The 26072-nt window shown below is 35.4% G+C and overlaps 1 protein-coding gene across 1 annotated transcript in view; it reads right to left on the bottom strand.

Moving 5' to 3' along the window:
• The window catches only part of LOC148942718 (uncharacterized), a 141245-nt gene that overhangs the window by 7553 nt on the left and 107620 nt on the right, over positions 1–26072 (bottom strand). Inside the window, exons 7-10 of the mRNA XM_089102341.1 lie at positions 19699–19743; positions 14684–14793; positions 10692–10896; positions 8817–8994 (exon numbers count right to left, since the gene is read on the bottom strand). Coding sequence (XP_088958467.1) covers positions 8817–8994; positions 10692–10896; positions 14684–14793; positions 19699–19743 — 538 coding nt within the window. The remainder of the gene's footprint in view (positions 1–8816; positions 8995–10691; positions 10897–14683; positions 14794–19698; positions 19744–26072) is intronic.

Here is a 26072-nt window from a genome sequence, read left to right as displayed (position 1 = left end):
AAATGATGTCCCAATGACCCAAAAGATATCCCAAAAATTGGAATAATGTGAGCTTAGTCAATATCTTTCGTGGGATTTGACCCACAGCACCCAACCCCTACATCTATTCACAAGATATAAGAATTATTGGACCCATTTGAAAAATATTAACAATGGGTTACTGAAAATCCAATCTAATCGTTATCATCACAAACATTAATGCCTTGAACATTAACAGTTTTTCTATTTGTTTCTTTGTTTCTTATCCTACAATGGTTAGCATTAACTATGAATGTCAGCAAACCCAATATCTCGATAATCAGTATATTAATCATAGGCAGCGCGCTAGCGCTGCCTAAGCAAAGAACGATGTGGGCACAATGTGTTGTTTTTTTTTTTCTCCATACCCGGGCACTTCGTATCGAAGGAGTCGTCGTAGAAACTTCGAATAGGGCTCATTCAATCGGAAATTGGAGTGGCTAGTGCCTTTTTGATAGTCGAAAGTGATTGGAGGGCAAATAGCCCCCCCACGCCCATCATTCCCCCAAATACATCCAATCAAAATTTTGAGATAACCATTTTGTTCAGCGTAGTTGATTTCCAAATAGAACATATCTCTGTGGAGGACACTCCCCCACAACCCTCGGGGCAAGGGTTTTAAGTTATGCCCTGGGGGCATAAAAGGTTTTTATAGAAGGCGTTGTCGTAGAAGCTTCAAAAAAGGCTCATTCGATTGGAAATTTAAAGGGCTAGTGCACTTTTTAATAGTCAAAAGCCATTGGAGGGCAACTAGCCCCCCCCCCCATCCCCATCATTCCCCCAAACACATCCAATCAAAATTTTTATAGAAGGCGTTGTCGTAGAAACTTCAAAAAAGGCTCATTCGATTGGAATTTCAAAGGGCTAGTGCCCGTTTTAATAGTCAAAAGTGATTGGAGGGCAACTAGCCCCCTCCACCCCCCCGCCCCCCCTCACCCATCATTCCCCCAAACACATCGAATCAAAATTTTGAGATAGCCATTTCGTCCAGCGTAGTTGATTGAAATCTTTGTCGTAGAAACTTGAAAAAGGGCTGATTCAATTTGAAATTCAAAGGACTAGTACCATTTTAATAGTCAAAAGTGATTTGAGGGCAACTAACCCCCTCTCTCGCCTACCTTTTCCCAAAACACATCCAATCAAAATTTTTAGATAGCAATTTTATTCAACGTTGTTGAAAGTTTGGAAATAAGCTGTTTAAAGATGAGAACCCATCCCCCCACAGCCCTGAGGACAAGGATGGTAAGTTATGCCCTGGGGGCATATAAAGTTTTTATTGATAGCGTTGTCGTAGAAACTTCAAAAGTGCTCATTCAATTGGAAATTGAAACGGGTAGTGCGTTTTTTTATAGTTGAAAGTGATTTGATAACGACTAACACCCCTCTCACGCCTACCATTTTCCCAAACACATCCAACAAAAATTTTGAGATATCTTTTTTGTTCAACGTAGTTGAAAGTTCTGGAAATTAGGACTTTTAGGATGATAACCCCATCAGAGCCCTCAGTGCAAGGGTTGTAATTTATGCCCTGGGGGCATATAAGGTTTATACAGAAAGTTGTTGTATAAGATTTATAGAATAGATTTTAGTCTTGCTCAATTCCAATTTTTATATGTTTTAAAACTAAATGTTGACTTAAGATTAAATCAAAATGCACTGTGATAGTGTTAATTCCCAATTAGGCATCTCAGCAGTATCCCAAGAACAACTGAGGGTATTATGTTCAAACGTTCGGGGCTACTTCTGCTCTTAAAATTTAACCAAATCCAAATAGAGTAAGTGTACCCAAGCAATCAAAGAAAGTAAACAGATGCGCAAAACCCCTATGCCTTCCCAAGGCCAGAACAAAATTTGCACTTTACTGAAAAAATACAAATGAATGTGCATTGTCAGTTTAATAGTAATCAAAATGTTAATATTATTTAATTTATTAAAGTTATAAAAGTAAAAACATTTAAATTTTTTCAGTAAAGTGCAAATATTGTTCTGGCCTTGGGAAGGCATAGGTGTTTTGCGTCCAACTTATGTTAATTTTTGCTCGCTTTGAGCTTGACTCGGTTATTTACTGTAATTTATGTTCGTTTTGGGTTTCATTTATTTATCGATGCTGGTTTGTAGTAGTTTCACACTTGGGAGATTATTTGATTTTATTTTTGCTCATTTTTGTTTAATGGAGTTCTTTACTTTTCTTTGAAAAACTTATTTTGTGGAAAGTTTTGTTTAATTAATGAAGAAAAAGAACGATAATTGTAACATAAAAACTTATGCCCATGTCTGACGGGCTTTCTTTTATTAAGATGCAAAGTTGATTGAAATCTAGTCTGCTCTCTTTGGCTAAAAGAGCGCGTTTCTGAAAACCGTAATGAATAGAATAACGTAACATATTTGTTTTTTTTAAAGGGGTGGACCATTCCTAGATTAGAATAAATTTGACTGACCCTTTGAAAATTATATTATAAAAAGTTTTCATTCATAATAATATTAAGCAATATATACAAAAAAAACATGATCACTAGGAATTACACAAAACTCGTCTCTAAAAGAGATTCCTTGAGGGATCTCTTTTTAGTAAAGTTTTGCTAATACCATCTCAAAACCCTGGACACCTACAAACACAATCATAAATAGTAGCACAAAAAATAACAAAGGCGATCATCCTGATCTTGCCAGAATATAATATTTTCTCATTGTTAAGAGTAAAAAGGGAGGTCATTATAACGTTAATCAACATGCACATCGCATCAATTCTAAGGGCATAAGCCACAATGGTATCATGCCATTACTCAGCAAAATATCACTAACGTGTTAATAAAAATATTTTACATTATTATTGTGCGAATAACAAAAGGATCTTTATTGAAACGAAACATTTGCAATATCTTTAATTTTCATGACGTAAGACGTACTGTTGAATACTGACAGTAAAAAAAGAAAAGAATAAAACTAAGTTAATATGGATACAAAATTCGAATTCAAATTTGAATGTCTCTTACATCAATTGTAACTTCTTTTTCTTTGAAAGCTTAGAGCTATAGACACTGAAAAGTCGAGGAAAATATTACGGCTATGTAAACATCCCCATCAACATAGGTTCAACGGCATTCAGGTCCAAGTCTTAAGAAGGTATCAAATAGTAGTGTAAAAAGGAAGGGGACAACGGTTTAAATCTTTTCCGGGCAGCTCTAGTGGTAGAATGCAGGATAGTGTCCAAACTTCATTTTTATCTATAATTTTTATTTTGAAATCTAAAGCCTAGTCTGAGCTTACATTTTATTCCAAAAGAAGTTTAGTACTCTGTGTAGGTTTAGTCAGGCAGTGCCCATTCATAACACACTACAGGTATTTTAGAACAGAAATACTTTCAATTATTTGTTTTATATTTTTATTGTGATTAAATTATGTGCATTATATTACTATATATGTTTCTAGGAGAGTGATAAGGCGCAAATGAAGTGCTGTTTCCCATTTGCTCTTTCTTTTTACACAATATCAGGAGATCTTTCTGGAATCAAAATAAGAAACACCAGAAATCGCATGTTTCAAACTAGAATAAAGTTAGTATCAGATAAAATAGTTCTAAGAATATAATTAAGGCCCTTTTGACTTTTACATCGGCAATGTCGCTCACTTTGGAGAAGAAGCTTAAATATTTAAAGCGGAGTTTTTAAGCAGTCTCATTTTTAAATTGAACTCAATGTATTCTAAGTTTTATGCTTGTCTAAATAATATTTTACCACTTGCTAATATTGCTTTACTGCTCCTAGAGTCTTTTGAAAATTTTACGCTTCATCAGTAAGAAAAATAGGGTTGCAGTTGCAGCCTATAAAATTAAGGCTTTTTGCTGGCAAGGTTTCATTTGCTATATGACTAATGCCCGTGCCAAATTATAGTCACACTTACCGATAAAATCAAAATTACGCACGATTACAGCGCCAATTACGTTCGCCGTTCGTAATTTCTCGAGTTGAACATTGTTCAAACTTTGAAACATAAATTTCTTGACCAATGAGAGTCAAGGTTTAAGGATTAATCATCTGACGCTAAAATCAAGAAAATTGCCATATCATTCATGATATTTGGCTTTCTTTATCGATAGATGTGACTATGATGTGGCACGGGCATAAGAGTAAGATGAACATCTACAGCACTGCCTCAAATTCTATTATGGAATTAAGATGTGGTGTTTAAGCTCAGCCATCTAGTTTTGTCTGGATACGTTCCAGACGCACTTGCACACAAATCAAAGAGACTGGAAAGGTTTACCTTTATCGCTAAAGATTTGTTGTAACATCTTTCCACCCACTAAAATCTAGACAGGGGAATTCCATACAAATATTATTAGCAACCAAAAATTAATATCAATCAGCTTCCGGGAAAAACTGAATTTTTAAACATTGTTCCGTCACTCTGTTTCTGTATTGCCGTACAAATTAAGATGAATATACACAATCTAAATGTCCCCAATTATAATGATCACTCAGACAGCAAATCATCCACGCGTGCAAAGCGTATAAATTTGGTTTCTACGCTTGGCTCAAAATATGTCACAATTAATTAAATCCCCCCTAAACTGAGGAGTAGCACATGAATGGTATGGCCAAAAATGTCCCTTTCAATTTCACACTGACCAATATCTATAAGAGCATTGCACTTTGGCGTATATTCAGGATTCCATTTACGTTAAAAGATTCGAATCTGTAAGTTGACCTGACTCCAAGAAATTAATTTGATTTTGAGAATATGGTCTCTACGGTTGTCAAATAAAGATTCTTTACAGCTCCCTGGATGCAGTACATTTTCCTAATCCTTCCCAAACGATTAGGCGTATAGCCTATTGAATTATATTTAAAAGTTTATCCATAATACCTTAGGATAAACACAATTCTAATGGTTACGCTACATGCTGAATGACTGCTGAAAATAATACATTTCATAGAGGTGAGGCACAGATTAGCCATTTGTTTTTCATTTTTTACCACATTTTTGGTATTTATTCCTATGGTTTTATTTTCTCATTTCTTCAAGGTTTTTCTTATTTTGATTTTCTTACTATTTTATCAAACAGTTCGTGGTAACAAACTTTAAGCAAGGAGCGATGCGGTTCAATAGTAACCGAAACTCTAAAAAGTGAAATTTTGATATCAATAGATATATCAAAAGAATACTATTATTATGCTAATTCCCAATACGAAAGTTTCATTAAGTTTAATGTTACTCATCAAATGTTACGAGCCTGAGATAATTTGCCTGATTTCCAAAAGGGGAGGGGGGGACGCATCCCTAAAATTCAAACAATCTTAATGAAAATTACACCATTTGATTCAGCGTATCAGAGAACCCTATTGTAGAGGTTTCAAACTCCTACCTTTAAAAATATGGAATTCTGAATTTTTTGCCAGAAGAAAGATCATAGTTGCGTATTTATTTGTTTTTCCTCCTAGGGGTGATTGTGATGACCCAATAGTCCTAGAATATCGGGAGAGGGCTCAATCGACCGTTAATTAAAAGTTATACTGCCCTTTTTAAGTGACCAAAAAGATTAGAGGGCAAATAGGCCCCCTGCCACAATTTTTTTTTCCAATATTCTAGTGACATTAAAACCTAAAACGAGCAGCAATTATCCTGTATATGCAAGGGGCTGTACCCTCCTCAACGCCTCGCTCTTTACGCTAAAGTTTATTGATTGTTTTAAAAAGTAGCGGTGACAAAGAGTCAAATTTTAGCGTAAAGAGCGAGGCGTTGAGGAGGGTAGCTCCTTTCATATACGTAATAATTGCTGTTAGTTTCAAGTTTTAATGTCGCTCCTTACTTTCAGTTAAAAAAAAAAACTTATTTTTTATTTAATTTCTGATCGTTTCTCAACTAATGCAGGTTCGATTTTGGCTCACCGTGCATGACAGATTAAAACACAATTTGCATATTAGTTTTGGCAGATTTATTCCGGATATGAAAGGTCCGGATATGAAGCTGTTAGCACTTTAAAAAAGCTTCCTATTCTAATTAAACAGCCCCTTTGTTTCAATTTTAGTAAACAGTCAAACTTTAGCGTAAAGAATAGGGTATTGAGAAGGGAGCAACCCTTCATATATGGCATAATATCTGTTCGTTTTTTAAATAATGCCGGTAAATCTGGCTCACCTTCTATGAAATATACCCCTCCCCCTCACGGAATAACTCCGTGGAAATTTTATCCAACGTAAAGTGCACCCCCCCCCCATCAAAGTCCCTTCAGACAGTTACTTCCTCGCTGAGAATCCCCCTTTCTGTAAAATTGCTTGTGAACGATCCACCCTGCAAAATTCTCCTCAGCAGTTTTTCATTGGAATAAGACTTTAATCTATAATCGGTTTCTCGGTCACTCCAGAAATGTCCTCTTCCATGGAAATTATTTCCTAGAAAACAAAACGCGAGGAAAAAAGCTCCCAGATAATCTCCCCGGATCATCTCCATTTAAAAAATTTGGCAAAGAGAATGTACGACAATTGAAAAGAATTTCGTATACTAATTCTGTCAAAACCCTCCAGTGTAACATTTCCACTGGAAAATTTACTCATCAGAAATTTTCTTCCCAAAGGAAGATTCTCCCCTTAGAAATCCGCCCCAAGGACCCCCCCCCCGCCATCTCCCCAAAAAATGGTTGTATACTTCCCAATAACAAATACTATATGTAAACAATGGACAAAGTTCACAACTTGCAGCCCTTCCCCCGGGGACTGTGGCGGGTCATTTTACATCTAAAGACATATTTATTAGATTTTTTAACTATCTTGAACAAAATGGCTATCTCAAAATTTAGATCCAGTGACTTTTGGAGAAAAATGAGCGTGGGAGGAGGCCTAGTTGCCCTCCAATTTTTTTGGTCACTTAAAAAGGGCACTAGAACTTTTGATTTTCGTTCAAATGAACCCTCTCGCGATATTTTAGGACCACTGGGTCGATACCATCACCCCTGGGAAGAAAAAAACAAACAAATAAAACCGCATCCGTGATCTTTCTTCTGGTAGAAAAAAAAAATACAAAATTCCACATTTTTGCATATAGGAGCTATAAATCTCTACAATAGAGCTATCTGATACGCTGAATCTGATGGTGTGATTTTCATTAGGATTCTATTTTCAAAAATAAGGCAAATATTCTCAGGCTCGTAGCTTTGATGGGTAATACTAAACATGATGAAATTTATATATTTGAAATCAGCATAAAATCCGATCCGATTTGTGTGTACTCCCTTTTAATTAGATTCCATGGATCTTATTCAATGTCATGGTGAATATATTACCTATTATTTCAACTATTATGCAAGGGTTCTGAAACGCCACAGCCATTTCGTTTCTACCAGATTTCTACTTCTCTTGGTGAATAACGAAGAAGACCAGCGTCCAGCCAGCGACTTACGAAGTTTTTAACTCATGAATAGGCCCGAATCTTTTGTAGATTCAAACTGGGATTTGAGAAAGACTGATGAAAACATTAATGTTTGCGGTCAATATTGGTCGTGCCGGCGGCGTGCCACTGACATCTCACCGGCGGTGGTGCGCAAAAAATCATTGGTGGCACGCCGCCGCTGCTATTTTTGGCCCTGCCACCACCGGTCTTCCCTTATCGGCACGGTGCCGGGGCCTAAGGTGATGCGAAGAAGTGAATTAAATCGTATGTACTGCTGCGAGATGAGGTGAATCGTCAGTAAATTTTCTGGGCAGCCTCTGCTTGTTGTGGTGATACGGTGTGGAGGAGGAGTAGTTATGGGACAGTAGTAGCTAGAGTATTGATGGTGGTAAAAATTAGGGAGGAATTAGCCATGATAAATCGTGCTGTGTTGAATACTTTTTGTAGTCAAATTCCCTTAAATTTTAAATTGTAACTAACATTATTAACACAATTGATTTAACCAATGTAAATACTTTCCAGTGGCTATTATTATTTTATTTTTTTGAATACTCTCTATACAATACCTGAATGATCAAGAGTCGATAGAGATGCAATTTGTCACTAGGTGCTAAGTTGGAATAGAATAGAGGGAGATTCGAACTAAAAAAGTCATGAGTACATCTAATTTTGTTTAGTCACTACATGACCACCTATATACAAAAATGTATCTACCATTTTTTTCGTCAGTATATAGCCCCTTGTTTGGATCAATATTTGACATTAGTCATTTATTTCTATAGTAAGATGCCTTTATTGTATGAATTTTTATTTTTAATTTATTTATATGTTTTTATGGATAATTTTTATGTCATGTAGTTTCCAGAGGTAAAAAAGATGCTTGCTTCTATATATTTATTGATTATTGTAGTTGTATTGGCGGTGTCAGCTGAAAAGTTTTTTTTCCTTTTTTCTCAGTAATTTTTTTTTCCTTAACCTTCCCCAACTGACAAGCATTGCGTTGGGGGAGGTAGGAAAATTTTTTCTTTTGTTATTTATGTGTTTTATTAATAAATCCTTCCTTATTATTCACGACAATTTTAAGTTATAAAGTTACTTTATCGATGCTGGAAGTCCACGTTAATACTTGTATGATGTGAGAACTTGAATGATTTCTCAAATGGTACATATTTTGTAACATATAATACGTATTTACTTCAATACATAAAAACAGAAACTTTCACTAAAATAACTAAAATAATTAGTTATTTCACTAAAATAACATCTTGCAGTCCAACTGTTCATTCGCTTTCCTTTCTTCTCTTACCACTTCTTTCCAACATTTCTTCTTCTGTTAAAATGATATTCTTACAGGCTACATTTAAAACCCCCGATCGATGAGAAATTTATATTGTCTAGAACAAACTACTTACCTATAGCGGGAACAAGGGCCATTTTGACGTCAAATGCTGATCGACGTTGAAGCTCCAACGTGAAAACAACATCGTGTCGTGGGATCATATCTTCGGCATATTTTAAATTGTTTAGCTCTGATTTTGCTCCTATTACTTCCCACGGAGAGGTGCCGGCTTCAAAATAAGTAAGTTCGGGCTATAAAAAATTACTGTTTAAATTCTCAAGTAATAGCAATTTGTGGAAACTGTGTCAATGCGCTTTGTTTATGGAATTAATAATAAGGTGATCATTATTAATATCTCTCTTTGGAAACATGCATACTAGGCTTAGAAAATCTCGTGAAAGCAAATAATTCCAAACGTTTCCTATTGGAAACGTTTGGAATTATTAGCGTTATACATAAAGGTTCTACCCATACACATTACACAATCTTTTGTTTGACTGAAATAACAGGCTTCATCCCATCATTGGTGCCCCCAAGTGTATAAAAAAGTTGTTATACTGATGCATCCTAATCATACTGAACATATGATCAACTTCAAAGAACAAGGCCTTATCTCACATGTTTTCAAAAAAAGCTAAAAAGTGAGATAAATTCCTTTATTGGCTCTTTACATGCTGATTGCCTTACTTGATAAAGTTTATTTTGCCTTAACCCTAAAAAACGCAAAAATATAAATTATCATATATAATGGTAAAGTTTATTTTAACATTATAAAAAATTAATTAGAAAATTAGAAATTGAAAGTTAAAACGTTAATTACTTGGCAATATTCTAAGAAAATTCTAATTAGAACGCCTTTGGTAACATATGATCAATTCGTCCTCTTAAATTGTAGAAGATACTGAAGCACAATTCTAAATTCAAAACATGCAGCAATTACAAAGGAAATTTAAATTACGACCTCTAAAATTGTATGCCTTCTCCAAAATAAATGCTAGCGTATGTGTTCGTCTCTGGGTTTATATATTGTTGATAATTTATTTTATTGATCAGTTAATTCAGCTCATTAATGTTGTTGAATCTTATTCTTTCTTCACTGGCCACTGATACTCACATAGGATGTATTTAAAAATGAAAAAAAAACATCTTGTTAGGAAAGTAAAATTTCCCTCTTGAAGTCTTATTAAACTATATGTAAAATTCTATTTGATTTACTAGAATTAAAGCCTACATTTAAGCAATACTAAGTAGGGTGATTCAAACCCTCCTCCTTTTCGAAATCTATATTCAGGCCTCTTCCTATAAGCTCTTTTAATTTTGTACAAGAATGTGCAGTAGCACAATTCTCATTTTTAGCCATCATAGAGTGACGACCTGCACAATCAGAGCTATGCAGCTGCAGTCGACTCCCTAATGTGATATCTTGTTGTATTTTTGTGAAAAGTAAAAGCCCAGAAAAATTAACAACTAATAACGTTGGCTATGCTTATTCAAAATGCAGTGAATTTCAATTCGTAAATATTACAGAATAATGAAAACAAAAGTTAAAGTGATTTTCAAGTTATTTTATTTAATATTGATTTTTTAACAATTTTTAAACAAGAATCTATTTTTATCTAAATTCTTCGATAGCTTTAAAAAAGAAAGACGCTACCTAGTATTGAATTTCACCGCTTTCATAGCCACCGAAAAAAGTGACAGCACGCTTTTATAAGAATTAAACGACCCGTTGCATGATCGAACCCGTCAGTTTGTTGTAAAGCAGTAGATAACGATGTCATGAAGTTGACGAAACATCAGACGGCAACCTCTGATCTAACGAATCTAACGTTTTTGAAAATTAATTTTGGGTTCAGGGTTGCTCTCTAGTGCAACGCCTTTTTTAGGTAACTAATGTTCGAACATTAGTCATAATAACAGTAAAAGTAAATTAACATTAAAAAGAGACCTCATCAACCAAGAGAATAGGTTTGACTTCGTTGGCATCGCTTGTCCAAGCTCCTACACGAATACTGCATGTTTGCTTATCAAAAGGCCAATATGTTAGGTCCATGTCACATTGTGTCGCCAATGTCAACTTTTGAAGATGAAAAATGGCTCCATTATGCCGAATGTTGACCAAGGAATCTGGGTAATTGTTAAGTCCCTCATAGCTGCAATAATAATAGTCAATTGCCTAACCACATAAGTATATTAAGAGAGAAGGTGCTAAAGAAAAAATGTAAAATCGTTTCATGATTTTTTTTTTTTTTTTGTATAAAATTAAATTGGTATAGCCCATTGAAGGCAACGCTCTAGCGTTGCCTGTGGTAAAGAGCCATAGGCCTTTAATATATTATTTCTTTCTCAACTGCCCACTTCTCATTAAAAAGTGATCATATAAACTTTGGAGGAGGCTCCTCCGATTTGAAACTGGAGGATCTAGTGCTGATCTATTGTTTGTTGGATGACAACAAGTCCCCCTCCCGTGCTATTTTTGCACCGGGCTCCTCCAAAAACCCACAAGCCATTTGATAGAAAACGCAAAGGAATAAATATAAAGACGACAAACGGTTCTATGGCCAGTAAATGAAAACGGAGAAAAAAAAACAACAACAAAAAAATGTTTCGCCCGTATCTAACAAGGCGTCTTCAGCGTAAAAACTAGGAAATAAAAAAAAATAAAAAAAAATAAAAAACATAAGAATAAAAAACATTAGAAACAATAAAAAACATATTTTTGTAGGTTTATCAATTAACAGAGATACTGGTAGTATAAATATTGATCCTATATGATATTATTTTAAAAAATGAACCAATATTCAAAAATAAAAATAAAATATTGCAAAATGTTCTAGGGGTTGGTTCAAATAACAAACCTAAGCGAATAGCAGCATTAAAGGCTTTGCATAAAATTATGTCGACAATAACTTATTCCTAGAAAATTTGCTATTTCAAAATGTTTAATCCAGTTACTTTTTGTGAGGTGGTTTCACAAAGGTGTCTTCAAATTGTAAATGTTAAGTAATTGTATTATATTATATATTTTAGGTTAGTCTATTTTAGTTTGTATATAATTTTTAGTTTTAGGTTATTTTTTTTTCTACGCTGAAGGCGCCATGTTAGATACGGGTGAAATATTCGTTTTTTTTCCTTCGTTTTCATTTACTGTCCACCTATTTGTCGTCTTTATATTTATTTCTTTGTGTTTTCTGTCATGACTGGCCAGTTTGGTTTCAAATCTTTTATTAGCCATTTGATCAAAAAATTTTATTATTTGTAATGGTTGAAAGCTCCAATAATGGCTTCCCCCCATCCGCAGGGGTTAGAGCCATAAGTAATACAGATTGCCAATTGTTTCAACACAAGTTTTATAACGGGAAGGGGGGGGGGCATTTGTTTGATGTTGGGTTCGGGACTGGATCAAAACTTTCAGGCATCGTTCTTTGAGTCCAAAGGACCAAAATATCTGTGTGCTGGGGCAGGTGAGCGAGGGTCCCCGAAAATAGGTCATAAACTCTTTTCATCCCTGATTAGTTTGACATGTCCTTTTATTTATTTGTTTATTGTTTTTTTTAGTAACCTAATGAGGAAAAAAATATTCGAGTCATACCCTCTTCTCAAAAAAACATTGGACCCCCAAAGTAAACCTTTTTTCTGGTCGGTTCAAAATTATGAACTTAAGTTCTTGGGCCAAGGGACCTATATGCGGAAGGGGGAAAATGTTCTTAGCCCCAAAAACAACCAAGACAAAAGCTCAGGAATGGGCCGACAATATTTTCCTCCAGCCACTTCTTGTGCAAGGATGGTCATAAAAACTTGGGAGGGATCATTTTAAAATAGCTAAAAGGAAAAGTATGTGGCAACTTAGGGTTGGTTAAAAAAGGAAAAAATCGCAAAAATGTTAGATGGCACTTGTAATTTCCTAGTCTTCGAAAGCGCTAGTTTCCACTCTTATCAGTGTCCCTTAGTCTTTGTGACTAACGTATACGTTTCAATCTGTGTTTGGTTCATACCTTTGTCAAAATAAAGGTTGAAGACTGCCACAACTAATTACAATGCATTCATTCATTTACACAGTGTTCCCCGTCTGTTAAATTTTCCAGTCGAAACGGTGCTAAATTTTTACAATTATTGAAATATTATAGGTGTCATTTCAAGGGATGAAGTTAAAGTCTTATAAAAAACAAAACAAAAAAATTGTAGATATGACTTTTATTCAACTAAACAGCTTCAGCAGAGACGGCCGTAGGAGGTAAGTTCTAGTGTAAGAGTCACTCAACAAAAGACCAAAATAAAAAAAAGCAAAAGTACAGGCAAGCCATGTGAAAAGTATAGATAATAATTGAAAAATTCAGGATAATATATACTAAATTACGGGAGAATACCGATATGTTTCCTTTAAGGTCGTACGACACCATAAAGTATCACCCTATCTCGTAGCTTTTAGTTTATGTTGCCAAACTATTCAGAATTGAATGGGCGGTCTTGCCATAACTTGTATAGGCTCGATAAGCAGTCTGAATAAATGACAGAAAAGCTAAAAGCTAACACCCACTTTCCCAGAAATCCAAGCAAAACCATTTCATTTATCCTGTTTTGTGTCGGAGATAAAGACATTCAGATTTAATGATACTTTCATCATTAAATAATGTGATTTTTTTTTAATGGAACAGAGTTTTAAGTTCAGAAAATGGCAGTCCGTAAGAATATTTTAGTATACCTGGTTAAAAAATATTGAAAATCAACTCAAAGGAAATTCCGTTGAAAAATTTGAAAGCTTTGGAAGTTTCCTGTTGTGCTAACTGTCTTGATTGAAATCTTTGCCGACACAGGATGCATATTATTTATGATGTATATGCATTGAATAGACTGCGTTTTACTTAATAATTTTTAAGAAACTATATGTTTTCTTTGTTTCAAACTAGCCTCTCGTTAGCTTTTCGAACTGTTGACACATTTAAGATCCCTATCAGTTTCTCCAAAATTACTTCGGAAGCTCCTTGTTTTGATGGGAAAATTTTCTATCGGGTCCTTTGTCTTTGAGACTTTCAACCGACGCTGATACTTGAAAAATCATATTTGTGGTATCGAACGTCCTGAATTTATCTATATTTTTTTAAGTATAACTTTTTGTAATAGTAACGGTTATTTTATTAAATTTTCTCCCGCAAATGTTGAATTTTTTCCTATAAGGTAAGGACTCAGTTGCTTCCTTTTATGGGTACCCTATTAGTACTTACTTACTTACTTAGGTCCTCCTACGCCTGGGGGCGCATAAGGCAGGAACAGTGATTCGCCACGACGACCTGTCCTGAGCCTTCAACCATAGCTCCTCCAACGAGGACCTCGCCAGCTTCGCCTCCTTCATTAGCGACCTGCCAAGGGTCGTTTTCGGTCTCCCTGATTTGCGGAGACCGGGGGGTGTCCAACACCCTGCATCGTGCGGCAGCCTTCCTTCCCCCATTCGCACCATATGCCCCCAATACATCCATCGCCGCTTTCTAATAAGATCAAGGATGGGGTTATGATTTGTCATACGATAGATTTCATCATTTCGTATTCTTTCTGTCCAATGTATATTTAGGATAGACCTTAGGCAATTATTGTCGAATGCCTGGAGTCGTCGTTCTAGTTGAGCAGTGATGTTCCAAGTTTCGCAACCGTACATAAGGACAGAGAACACATTGCTATTATAAATTTTAAGCTTTAACTTCTGGGAATATTTATTATTTCTCCAAACATTTCTAAGGTAGCTTAAAGCAGACCCAGCCAATGTTATTCGGCACAGTATTTCTTTTTCGGAATTGGCATCTTGCTTAAGAATGCCAATATACCTTATAGGAAAAAATTCAACATTTGCGGGAGAATGCCAATGGGTACCCTATATAGCGAATAAAATGAAATTTTAATTTTAGATCCATGTTAAATTAGAAAGTAAATAATGGGTATTCAACATACCTATTCTGGACGATTATATCTGGGATCCATACATCACTTGCTGGGACTTTGATATAGGTTAGATTATTGTACTCTCTCGGTCGCCATTTTAGGCTAGACTCATTCCAGACCTAACAAAAATATATATTTAAACTAACATTTAATTTAAAATTATTATTAGTATAAATTAGCATAATAGAAATTTATCATTATAAAGACATTGAAAAGACCTAGTGGTCTTAAGCCTCACTGTTAAACTCACTACTGTAAAAAGTCATTGATAAGATATTCAAATAACACTCCAAGTATTTCAGTCTAAAACTGCAACTCTTTTTGATGACCTTGGACGATATCAAGTCCTGAACAAGTGATTCCAATTAGGTAAATTCTAGCCAATCAGGAAAAGAATTCAAAGAAATAGCGTGGCCACAAGCGTTGACCAGTCATTTCAGCACCAAGTTACCCGAGGCCAAAATTGTCGGGCACCCTGATCCTCCACCTTGTTCAGAGCTTCAGTCTTTACTCTCTCCCATGGAGTTCCTATCTCACTTATATCTATCAATACGACCACTTTCAACGCGATTTGAGAGCGTTATGCTTGTCATTTAACCTCAGATAGTTTACCAAAAATCAATTATAGCAGCCCTTCAACAATAAAAAGTGCCTTGGCCGTCTAAAATTTTCTTTCATTGAAGCCCTAAAAAATGGAATCGAATCAAATTTTTGTAACATTATTTTAACATTATTATTAGATAAATAAAGGCATCCGCTTAGGCAGTTAGGTTGTTACCTAAGTTCCTCCACATTTAACACCTCGTTAAACCAACTACTAACCTCCCTCTCCACCTTAACAATAGCAATGTAAAATAGAGTCAATTACTGTAAAGTGCTTCCATTACTGTAAATGTTAGTTACTGTGAAATGTCTGGCGTACCCTACAAGGATAGGAACTTTATTAAAGCGTTTCTATCTTCTGAATCAAATGACTTTTCATAATCTATAAAAAAAAACTATGAAAGTCTTCTAATTCAAACCCTTTTAAGTTACTAATATAAGCAAACTATACTAGGCTATATTACGACTTGACTTAATTTATGTCTCCTGCCGGGCACTGCTCGGCGTAGAGTGACGTCTGCCTCTTCAAGGGTGAACAGGAAAAAAATAAAGATGATGAAGAATAGATCTAGGAAAAAAAGGCTGGCGTTTCTTCATTGTAACTAAATGCCTAAAAGTCCCATCTGGGTATGCGGTGATATGCTCCAGCAAACCACTCAGTGGTTGCCGTCCCTGCCCGTAGATCTGTAGAAAAGTAGGTACCGTAAGGTGCCGACTCCTGCCCCTGTTGGGTTCAGCACCATCCTTGCTGAGGTTAAGTATGAGATCTTGTGACCACTCCTTACCTGATGAGACAAAGTCTGTCTTAGGGGTTCTTTTGTCCGCTTTTTGGGCCAACTACCCATTCAGCCGGTATTTACCTAGTTTTCAAGCCTAAAAACAGCCTCGGATCGGACTTCCTTCCAGTAGACGACCAAATGCGCGCCCCAAAGCAATTCTTGCCGATAGATTTACTGTTACGCACTGCAATGTACGTGGTCTCCGATCCAAGCTGGATCACCTTCAGCATATGATGAATGAGGTCTCCCCTTCTGTCGTGTGTGTATCTGAGACCAATCTGAATTCTGGCATCCTTGATAGTGAGGTCAACTCTCCTGGTTACATTCTACTAAGGCTAGATTGCAAAAACCAGAGAAGCTCGACTTTTGGTGGAGGTGGTGTTGCTATATACCTTAAAAACAACTATGTACCTTACAATAAAATTAATCCTGTTTTTGACATTTTCGATTCCTAGTGATAAAGAGGTTCTTTGGGTGAAAGTAAATTAACCAAACAAATCGTTTGTTATTTGTTACAGCATATAACCCACCAAAGATTATAATCACCGAACATTTGGAAGATTGCTTGGAATTTGTGGAGTAAAAGTTTCGTAAATGAGGAATAATAGTCCAAGGAGACTTCAACATTCATCATGGCCACTGGCTGAAAAGTCGTACGACTGATATGGAAGGCGCAGCTCTGCTAGACCTGAGTCTTGCTTATGGCCTAGAACAGCTTGTAGAATTCGACACTCATATTGGCCCTCACGGATCATCCCAGCTTGATCTCTTCTTAACTGATCATTTGGATTCCTTTAGTGTCAAAAGCTATCCTTTTGCCAGCGACCATATGGCAGTTGTAGCTCGTGAATATTTCAAAATACCTCCACAACCTATAGAGCACAAGCGGATCAGTAGGCAGTATCACCGCACAGACTGGGATGGTCTGGGAAGCTTTTTATCGGCAAAGCCGTGGTGTAAATTTTCAAAATAAGCCCTACATAAAGCAGCGAAACTCTACAAAAGAGCGATTACAGAGGTCATTGAGCAATTTGTCCCTTAAAAAACAGTAAAAGTCTCATTTTGAGATAAGCCTTGGTTCAATGCTGGCTGTAGAAAGGAAATTAGGACCAGAAAGAAGGCTCACAAGTAATGGAGTTTGACTGAATCAGACGAGGACCGGGCTGCTTTTATTAGCACTCGGAACGAGTCTTTTAAGGCCGTACGTCAAGCTAGAGTCTATTACGAAGTTTGTAGACAAACTGAAAAGTTCCCCTAAAAAACGGTGGTAGAGGATTGTCAAAGATGCTCTAACGTCATCTAAACCAACATCAATTCCCTCGCTTTATGTTGACGGGATGATGATCCATCCAGGCCAGGAAAGGGCAGATACTCTTGCAGAAGGCTTTTCAAAGGTCTCCCAACTTGATGACGCCGGAGTCTCCACTCCCCCCTTTCGGCCACGAACAGATGCGAAAATTACCAACGTTAACATAACTGCTAGTAAGGTGCTCAGAAAGCTAAGCCTTCTGGATGTCACCGAAGCTTCAGGACCTGACACGATTTCCAATCTCACCCTCAAAAGATGTGCCCCTGAACTTGCTGGTCCTTTTGTCACTTTGTATAGAAAATGCTTTGCAGCGCTATCATTCTTGAAATCCTGGAAAATTGCTCATGTAATCCCTGCTCCAAAGGCGGAGTCCGACTTTACCAATGTAGGATCGTATCGTCCAATAAGTTTGCTGTCCTACGTTGGGAAAGTTTATGAAAGCGTCATTAATAAGGCCCTTTACCAATACCTCGAGTCACATTTGTTGTTGGCAGAAACGCAATACGGTTTTCACAGAAAACAAACTACATTAGACTGTCTATTGCACAGTATCAAAAGTGGGTTGAGTTCCTTTCTAAGGGGCACGACATTTGCCTTCTCTCCTTTAACATCGCAAAAGCCTTTGATCGTGTATGGCACAAGGGACTTCTTTGTAAACTGAAAGTCTCTGGAGATGACGGTCGACTATTTGGGGTGCTTGCTGACTTTCTTCGTCAACGTTCATTGCAGGTTAACCTCGACGGCTTCATATCAAAAGAAGACCCAGTCTTATCAGGAGTACCCCAAGGAAGTACTCTTGGGCCAACTCTTTTCTTGATGTTCATAAACGACCTAGGCAACAACCACGAGAAGAAACCTCACCACTTTGCTGATTACACGACAACAAAAATATCAATTGCTAAGGACAAAGTTCCCAGCAAACCCCATAAGGAGCTTCAGGCTGCCCTGGAGAGAACTGAGACGTGGGTAGATACGTGGCTTGTCATTTGTAACGCATCGAAAGCGAAAGAATTCCTAATTTCTAAGGCGTGTAATACGAGGACTCATCCTGATTTCGTATTCAATGGAAAAGCAAAAACACGAGTTGATACACTACGCCTACTAGGCGTTAATTTTTTTCATTTGGAGAAATGGATAAGTGGAGACTTCTACTTGAAGATGCGAAAGTCTCCATCCCGATGAGTCTATTCTGCCACTGTTCGTTTCGTGCATCAGACCTGTCATGGAATATGCAAGTCCTCTCTTCACTGGTGTACCAAAAAGTTGGATCAATCCACTCTAACGGATTCAAAATCAAGCAGTTCATGCAGCAGCGTCTGGCAACACGATAGTTAAAACTCCATAGCTGATCCAGGGAACGTTTCGACGTAGCGTCCATACCGGTTTTCTACAATTATATATACTATCCTTCATGAGAGGAGCTATCGAAGCTCGTTCCTGACAGAGAAAAGCCCTTGCGATCAACTCGCTGAAGTATAGCTCGGGAGGTCTAGCTTGAGCAGGGTGCTCCTCGGCAAGAATATCTGATCACCAGTTTCGCCCGACGATCGGTCACCACATGGAATAGCTTGCCGGCAGTGGTAATCCCAGAAAATCCTTCCCTTGACGCGCTCGACAGAAGGTACAACAAATACCTCAGTGTTAGAAAATGTGGTAATTGCCAGGATTAATTCCTTAATCTGTGGGAGAAACTCGGTGTCCATAAAAAAATAATGAAAGTAGATATAGCTCTGTGCATCCCAAGTTTATGTAACCTCAGCCCTGCTACAATTCTATCAACTGATGACTTCATAGAATTTTCCAGCAGTTCTGCTGTCTTAGCAATGCAACTGGCCGTTGTACTAACGGCAAAAAGTGAAGCTGTTGCATTTCTTGGGTTTACCCTTTCTCGTCAGGGTTATATACGGAATTATTTGTATTCTTTGTAAGTTTGAATGTCGCTCTTTACTTTCATTTAACAACCTGTTTTCTTTTCATTTAATAATTAAATAAAGGACTTGCAATTACCAACTTGTATTGCGCAGTAAAATATTTTCATGAAAACAGATTTCAAACAATAGCGTAAAGCCGGAGGAAGCTGAATAAGAAGATAGGCCACCTTACCCATGATACGGTTTTTGTTCGTTTTAAATTTGAAAGTAACACCGTACTTGCATTTGGATTTTTTTCTTCTTTTGATTAAATTCTGCTAAAAAGTTCAAATTAGCTTTCTTGTATAATCTTCAGCTTTTAGGAAGATTAGCAAGAATAGTAAGAGAGAGTATAATAATAATTAAGAACGTTACTTTAGATTCTTCCAAATATTACACCTCGAGGTGAATAAATGTACTTACCAGAGAAAGGCAGCCATGGGTCAGCAAATTGCCATTTAATTCGTCCTGAAAGAGTATGTTATTTTAAAACGTCGCTCTAGTCTTACCAGCAGAACTCAAAATAACAATCTAGTCGGGAGTTCTAGTAATTTTGAAGTAGAGTTGACTTTTAATTAAAACTTGGGTATTTTATCCAATCATTTATACGAAAAAGTATGAAGAAATGTCACCAAACCTTTTATATACACGGATTTTCTATAGGTTCCATAATTTTGAAAAGACAATAGTTTCTTGTTCGTTTCAATTTCAATTCGACTCTTTACTTTCATCAGAAAAAAATTCTAATATAAAATACAAACCGAGCCATAGAGTCTTAGAAATTTCTTAGAAAAGCCAATTTAATTCAGCCAAAAAAAAACTTTAGTTCAAGGCTAAAAATCATCCATTTAGCTTCTCTTGGGAAGAGTCAGTTCTCACTTTAGATTACAAAAATCTAAGAAAGAACTTTGGGAGAAAAAGACAATTTAAAAATGTGTATTTTCTGCTATTCATCTTATTAATGTCAATGGGACAGCCTGGAAACTGCAAGTTGACTAGTTTTTAAACCACGAATCGAGTCTCACTGGGATAGTCACGATGGAGGTCTTTTTGGTCTCAGTATATGAGCTGTGGTTATGTCAAATAGTTCGGGGTAACGAACTGTAAGTAAGGAGTGACCCGGCTCAATAGTAACCGAAACTCTAAAAAATAGAATTTTAAGCCAATAGATACATCAAAAGAATCAGATTTTTATACTGATTTCAAATATATAAGTTTCATTAAGTTTAGTCCTACCCGTCACAAGTTACTCGCCTGAGAAAATTTGTCTGATTTTCGAAAAAAGGAGGAAATGTCCCCTAAAAGTTATAGAACCTTAATGAAAATCACACCATTAGATTCAGTGTATCAGAGAACCCTACTGTATAAGTTTCTAGCTCCTATCTCCAAAAATGTGGTATTTTGTATTTTTTGCCAGAAGAAAGATCACGGATGCGTGTTTATTTGTTTTTTTTCTTTTCCCTAGGGGTGACTGTATCGACCCAGTTGTCCTAAAATATCTTGGGAGGGCTCATTCGAACGCAAATTAAAAGTTTTAGTGTACTTTACAAGTGACCAAAAAAATGGAGGGCAACTAGGCCCCCTCCCATGCTCATTTTTTCCCAGTTACCCGACTAAAATTTTGAGATAATCATTTTGTTCAGCATGGTCGAAAATATAAGAACTATATCTTTGAGGATGACTTTTTCCACAAAACTCCCCAGGGGAAGGGCTGCAATGTATGAATTTTGCCCAATGTTTACATATAGTATTGGTTATTGGGAAGTATGCAAAAGTTTTCAGAGGTATTTTTTTCTGGTAGTGGGGGGTCGGGGGTTACGTGGGAGGATCTTTTCATGGAGGATCTTTTCATGGGGGAAGGGACATTGCTATTAAGGTGGTGCCGGATTTCCCGGAATTATTTAAATAAACTATCAGAAATTAAATAAAAAAAACAGGTTTTCAACTGAAAGTAAGGAGTAACATCAAAACTTAAAAAAAACATAAATTATTACGTACATGATTGGGTTCACCCCCTAGTCAATGCCTCGCTCTTTACGTTCGTTTTTTAGTACTTTCATAAGAGCTATTTATTCTAATTAACGGCCTTTGTGATTAAGGGTCATTTTTAAAGAATTGGAACAAAATTCGAACTTCAGCATAAAGAACGAGGTATTGACTAGGGGCCGAACCTCTTAATATACGAAATATATGAATATAGAAGTTCTTTGCATAAGTTAATTCGTAAGTTACTTATATTTATTACTAATAAAACGCTCGTAAATAAAATTAAACAACTTTCGAGAAAGCCATTTAACCAAAAAAAGCAAAATTAATATGAAAATTTCTTTTTTATTTTTCATGTACGATGAGCCAAAATCAAAACCTACACTAATTCAAAAACGTTAAGTTTTTTTTAACTGAAAGTAAGGAGCAACATTAAAAATTAAAACGGTTAGAAATTATTCCGTATATGAAAGGAGCTGTCTTCTCCTCAACATTCGCTCTTTACGCTAAAGTTTGATTCTTTCTCAAAACTCTATTTTTTAAAACAATAAAAAACTTGAGCGTAAAGAGCGAGGCGTTGGGAGGGGACAGCTCCTTTCATATGCGGAATAATTTCTATTCGTTTTAAGTTTTAATTGTCGCTCCTTACTTTCAGTTAAAAAAAACTTGTTTTTTTTATTTATTTAATATTCGCAATAAACCAGAAGCAGATCCTTCTTTTCCAACTTGAAGAATCTTTCAAAGTTTGTTTTTTTTTCTATGGATGAAGATACTTTGAAGTTTAAGAGTAAGTTTAAGAGTTTTTTTTTTTTTTTTTTTTTTTTTTTTTTTTTTTTTTTTTTTTAGTGTTCTCCATTTTTATTTGGTACTAAGGCATAGGTATCTTTTTAGCTATGGTATTTCAAGTTGAAACTTCTGTAAAAAACGAATCATTATGCTACGAGTCTTATTTCAAATCATTTCAAATTTCAAATCCTTTCAAATCATTATGCTACGAGTCTTGTTCTCAATCACTTGCATATTTTATGCTGTGACAAAAATTTAATGTAGAAAATTCACTTGACTACGTTACTTAGGACATCGTATACAAGACTAACTTAATTATAAACTTTATTGGGGGGGGGACAAAATACGATGGGCTCATGGACGTCTAGAATCTGGCACAGTGAAAAAATCTGACGTTAATTGAGATAGTATTCATACTTGACATGGACGGTTGCAAATATCAGTTTGGTTAAAAAATAACATCAATTTTTTATAACTGTGGTAAACCTTTTCTGATCAAGAACCTCGCTCAAAATTTTTCTGCTCATTTTAACACTAATTTATTGTCACAGTCTATTTGCGAGAAATTTTTTGCAAATTAAACATACTGGCAACGGAAAGTGCTCTCTATTACTTTGTTGATTTCTTTATTTTTCTTTAATAGTCCTTTAAAATCTTATTATTTACCTCCTGATTCATTTCTAAGGTGGATCCAGTGCTAACTTTTTATTTAAAAATTATTGCGTGTTACAAACACTTTTTCTTTTATGTGGCATATCTCGTGAAGAAGAGAAAGTGATTCTAGTTGCTTTATTTTCTATTTTATGAGCGGCATTGTAATTTAAGACTAACTTTAATGGGACGAAAAATTCCTTTCCAGATAGTTCATTTTATTATTCCTCTGTCAAGCTCGATTATTCTGAGGGAACTATTCAACAGTTCGTTAATTTACAGCATTCCAAGGATAAGAAGGCTTTATATGTAAGGCCTTTTATCTAACCTTGATTCGGGTTCAAAATAGGTCAAAATTTAAGTCCAAGTCAAAAAATACATTTTTTCTTCATCCAATATTATTTTTATTTCAATAAGAAATTTTTCTTTTTTTGTTGTCACTTCATGAAATAATATTAAAATGAATTAATATTGATATAAATTAATATTGCAGGTCATAGAACTAAGGGCAAGTCTAAAACTTTAACGAGCTGTAATTATCCATGATCAAATCCCAGTTAGGATTCATTTTTCTGTAGTCGGCCCCATCTTCTCTGGTGTTCCACTGATCCAAGTAGTCCACATTTATTTACGCAAATCCATTTAAGATAATGATTGTAGACGAAATAATCAAACCAGGAAAAAAGGAATCACTCTCTTATAGTTCCGCGGTTCTATCCAATCTTTTGTACCTTTGCTAGATTTGTTATCTTTAACGATGCTTTGATTTTGATTTTATTGGCTTCTGTCTGTTACGCACTAAAGTGAGCCAATCACATAGTTCCTTAAACATTTGCGGAAATGGGAGCAAAATGATTCTGCCACTTTAAAACCGGATTTTTTCTCCTTTGAGATTTATTCAAGCAGTAAAAAGCGCGGGAACTTAAATTCCACCAGATTATTTCAGATGGTTGAAATTTTAATAGAGGTTCCTTAGTAAAGAACAAAATGGCCTCAGTTTTTACTTTATTATTTTCTTCCAACCACTTCATATCGATGGATGGTCGTGAGTTCATTGAATTCAAAATTGAAAGTTCTAGTGCCCTTTACAAGAGTCAAAAGCGATTGAACTAACATGAGATGAATATTTTTCTAGAAACTGTAATTTTGGCATCCTTTACATATTATGTCATCATAACATCATAATAGGGTAATCGTAGATACTTAGAAGAGGACTCATAAGTCCAGTAAAAAGAACACAAGATAATTTACAACTAATCCCTCTGTTTCTCTGTGGCTACATATTTGGATTCATAAAAAAACTAATTTTAGAATTTTCAGAATCACTTAGAGCCCTTTCCCAGCAGACGTGATCTCTAGTAGGACACCTTTGAACTCTTTTTGAAATGTAGGCCGTATAATAAATTATATATATATATACTATATATATATATATATATATATATATATATATATATATATATATATATATATATATATATATATATATATATATATATATATATATATATATATATATATATATATATATATATATATATATATATATATATATATATATATATATATATATATATTAAGACTAGCCTTTATTTTACACAAATCTTGCTCTGGAAGGAAATGAATACATTCCTTTATTTCACTTCGAAGTTGTCACTTAATTTTTATATCTTAGTTTCCACAGAGGGTGTGTTGTTCATTGCTATCAGGTTAGCGCTACCAGCACCATAAAAGGATGATCACACGCAGCTAAGCTAAAATAATTCCAGTTAGAATACTATAGGATGCCTGAATTCTAGATTGGTGCAAATAAGCTAAGATTGCTAATCCTCATGGTGAACTCAACGCAAGCGAAAGAAACATGACGATTCGGCCAAAACTGTGAGAAAAGAGATGAATTTAGCAAGCAAAATATTAATTTGAATTTCAAATTTGGGAAACTGCTTATTAAAAGACTAGGACAAGCATGTTTCTAAATTGTAATGGGGTTAAGGATTCATCTCATTGACATTCTATAATATACCATTACCAGAAATTCATGTAAAATTCGCCTTTCTCTAGATTAAGATTTAGTTTCTAAAGCTACAACTCATCAGTTTTGTTTTCTCTTAGAGTTCGCTGCATAACTCAATTATCATTAATGATAATTGAATATTCGCAAAATCTTACGATCAACCTGTATTATTATAGGCAGAAAACGGGCTACAATGTTAGCCTTTTTTATGTTATAAGCATTTCAGAGGCTAAATTTGATGTTATTTGCCATCTGAGGATACGGCTCAAAACAAATAATTAATTATCATTAGTTATAATTGTGTTCTGGAATACGCTATTAAAGTATAGCATATATTAAATATGTAACCTAGGTACCTCCCCCCCTAAACCCCAAAAAACAACAGTTTAAATATCGTAAATGCAATGAAAACCACGCTTTGCATTGCATTCCTCTATAGCAGCCTTGCAATTAACCCGTCTGGCGGGTTTTTCGTGACTGGTTTCCTTGTAAAATATATAAAAGTGACCATATAACGCACCAATACCTTTTATAGTTTGGACGAACCTGTCGTGCGGCAGGTATAAAAAGAAAAAATCGTAGCGTATACTCTTTCATGAAAAATAGAGCCAGGATACCTTACCCCCTGTCTCAAAAATAGGATTTCAAGTTCTTTTTACTCTCTTTCCCCAGAAAAGCTTTTCCTGGAAGTTTTAACTCGATCGTCCAGCTGTGAGGTAAAACTGTGTATATTTGGTGGATGACAGTTTTGAATCCCCCCCCTCAAAAAAAAGATAATTCCGACATAAAACGTAATAAAAATGCATATGAAAAGAAAAATATACATTATTTTGTAAAAAAAAAACATCCCCCGAATATAAATCCCGGGTATAAAACCACATATGAAATTTGTCATATTTAAATCAAAGCTACTGACTGTGTACAATCTCTTTAAACTGTATGTAATGGTGGCTCGCCTCCGGACACAAAAAAGGGAAAAGAGATTTGCCCTCTCTTATGATTAAAAACCAACTGACTCTGATTGTAAAAACATTCTGAAGTATTTTGTACTTCAGGTAATAACACAATGTGATTTCAGATTAGTATTTGACTGGGTGTTACGGACACTTAACAATTATGTAAAGTCAGAAAATACCCCTTTCCATTGAACTTGAAGGGTTGAGTGTTCATCAGGCAAAATAAACTACGCTTAAGATGAATTCAGTTTCATAATACGGCCCGTTTCAAGGGTCATAAAAGAATCTTTTCAAGAAAATGAGTTATAAACTTTAATTTAAGGTCAGTAAAGATAACATTCTTTATTTTATAATATCTTCATCAACAGCTGACAATGGCTCAAGTACTCACAGGCATATAATGA

This window comes from Artemia sp. Qi Xiang Cuo, chromosome 16, assembly GCF_049724085.1.
Source record: "Artemia sp. Qi Xiang Cuo chromosome 16, ASM4972408v1, whole genome shotgun sequence".
Taxonomy (NCBI): Eukaryota; Metazoa; Arthropoda; class Branchiopoda; order Anostraca; family Artemiidae; genus Artemia; species Artemia sp. Qi Xiang Cuo.
Note: the sequence above shows the minus strand (reverse complement) of the source record. Positions and strands in the feature narration are given on the sequence as shown.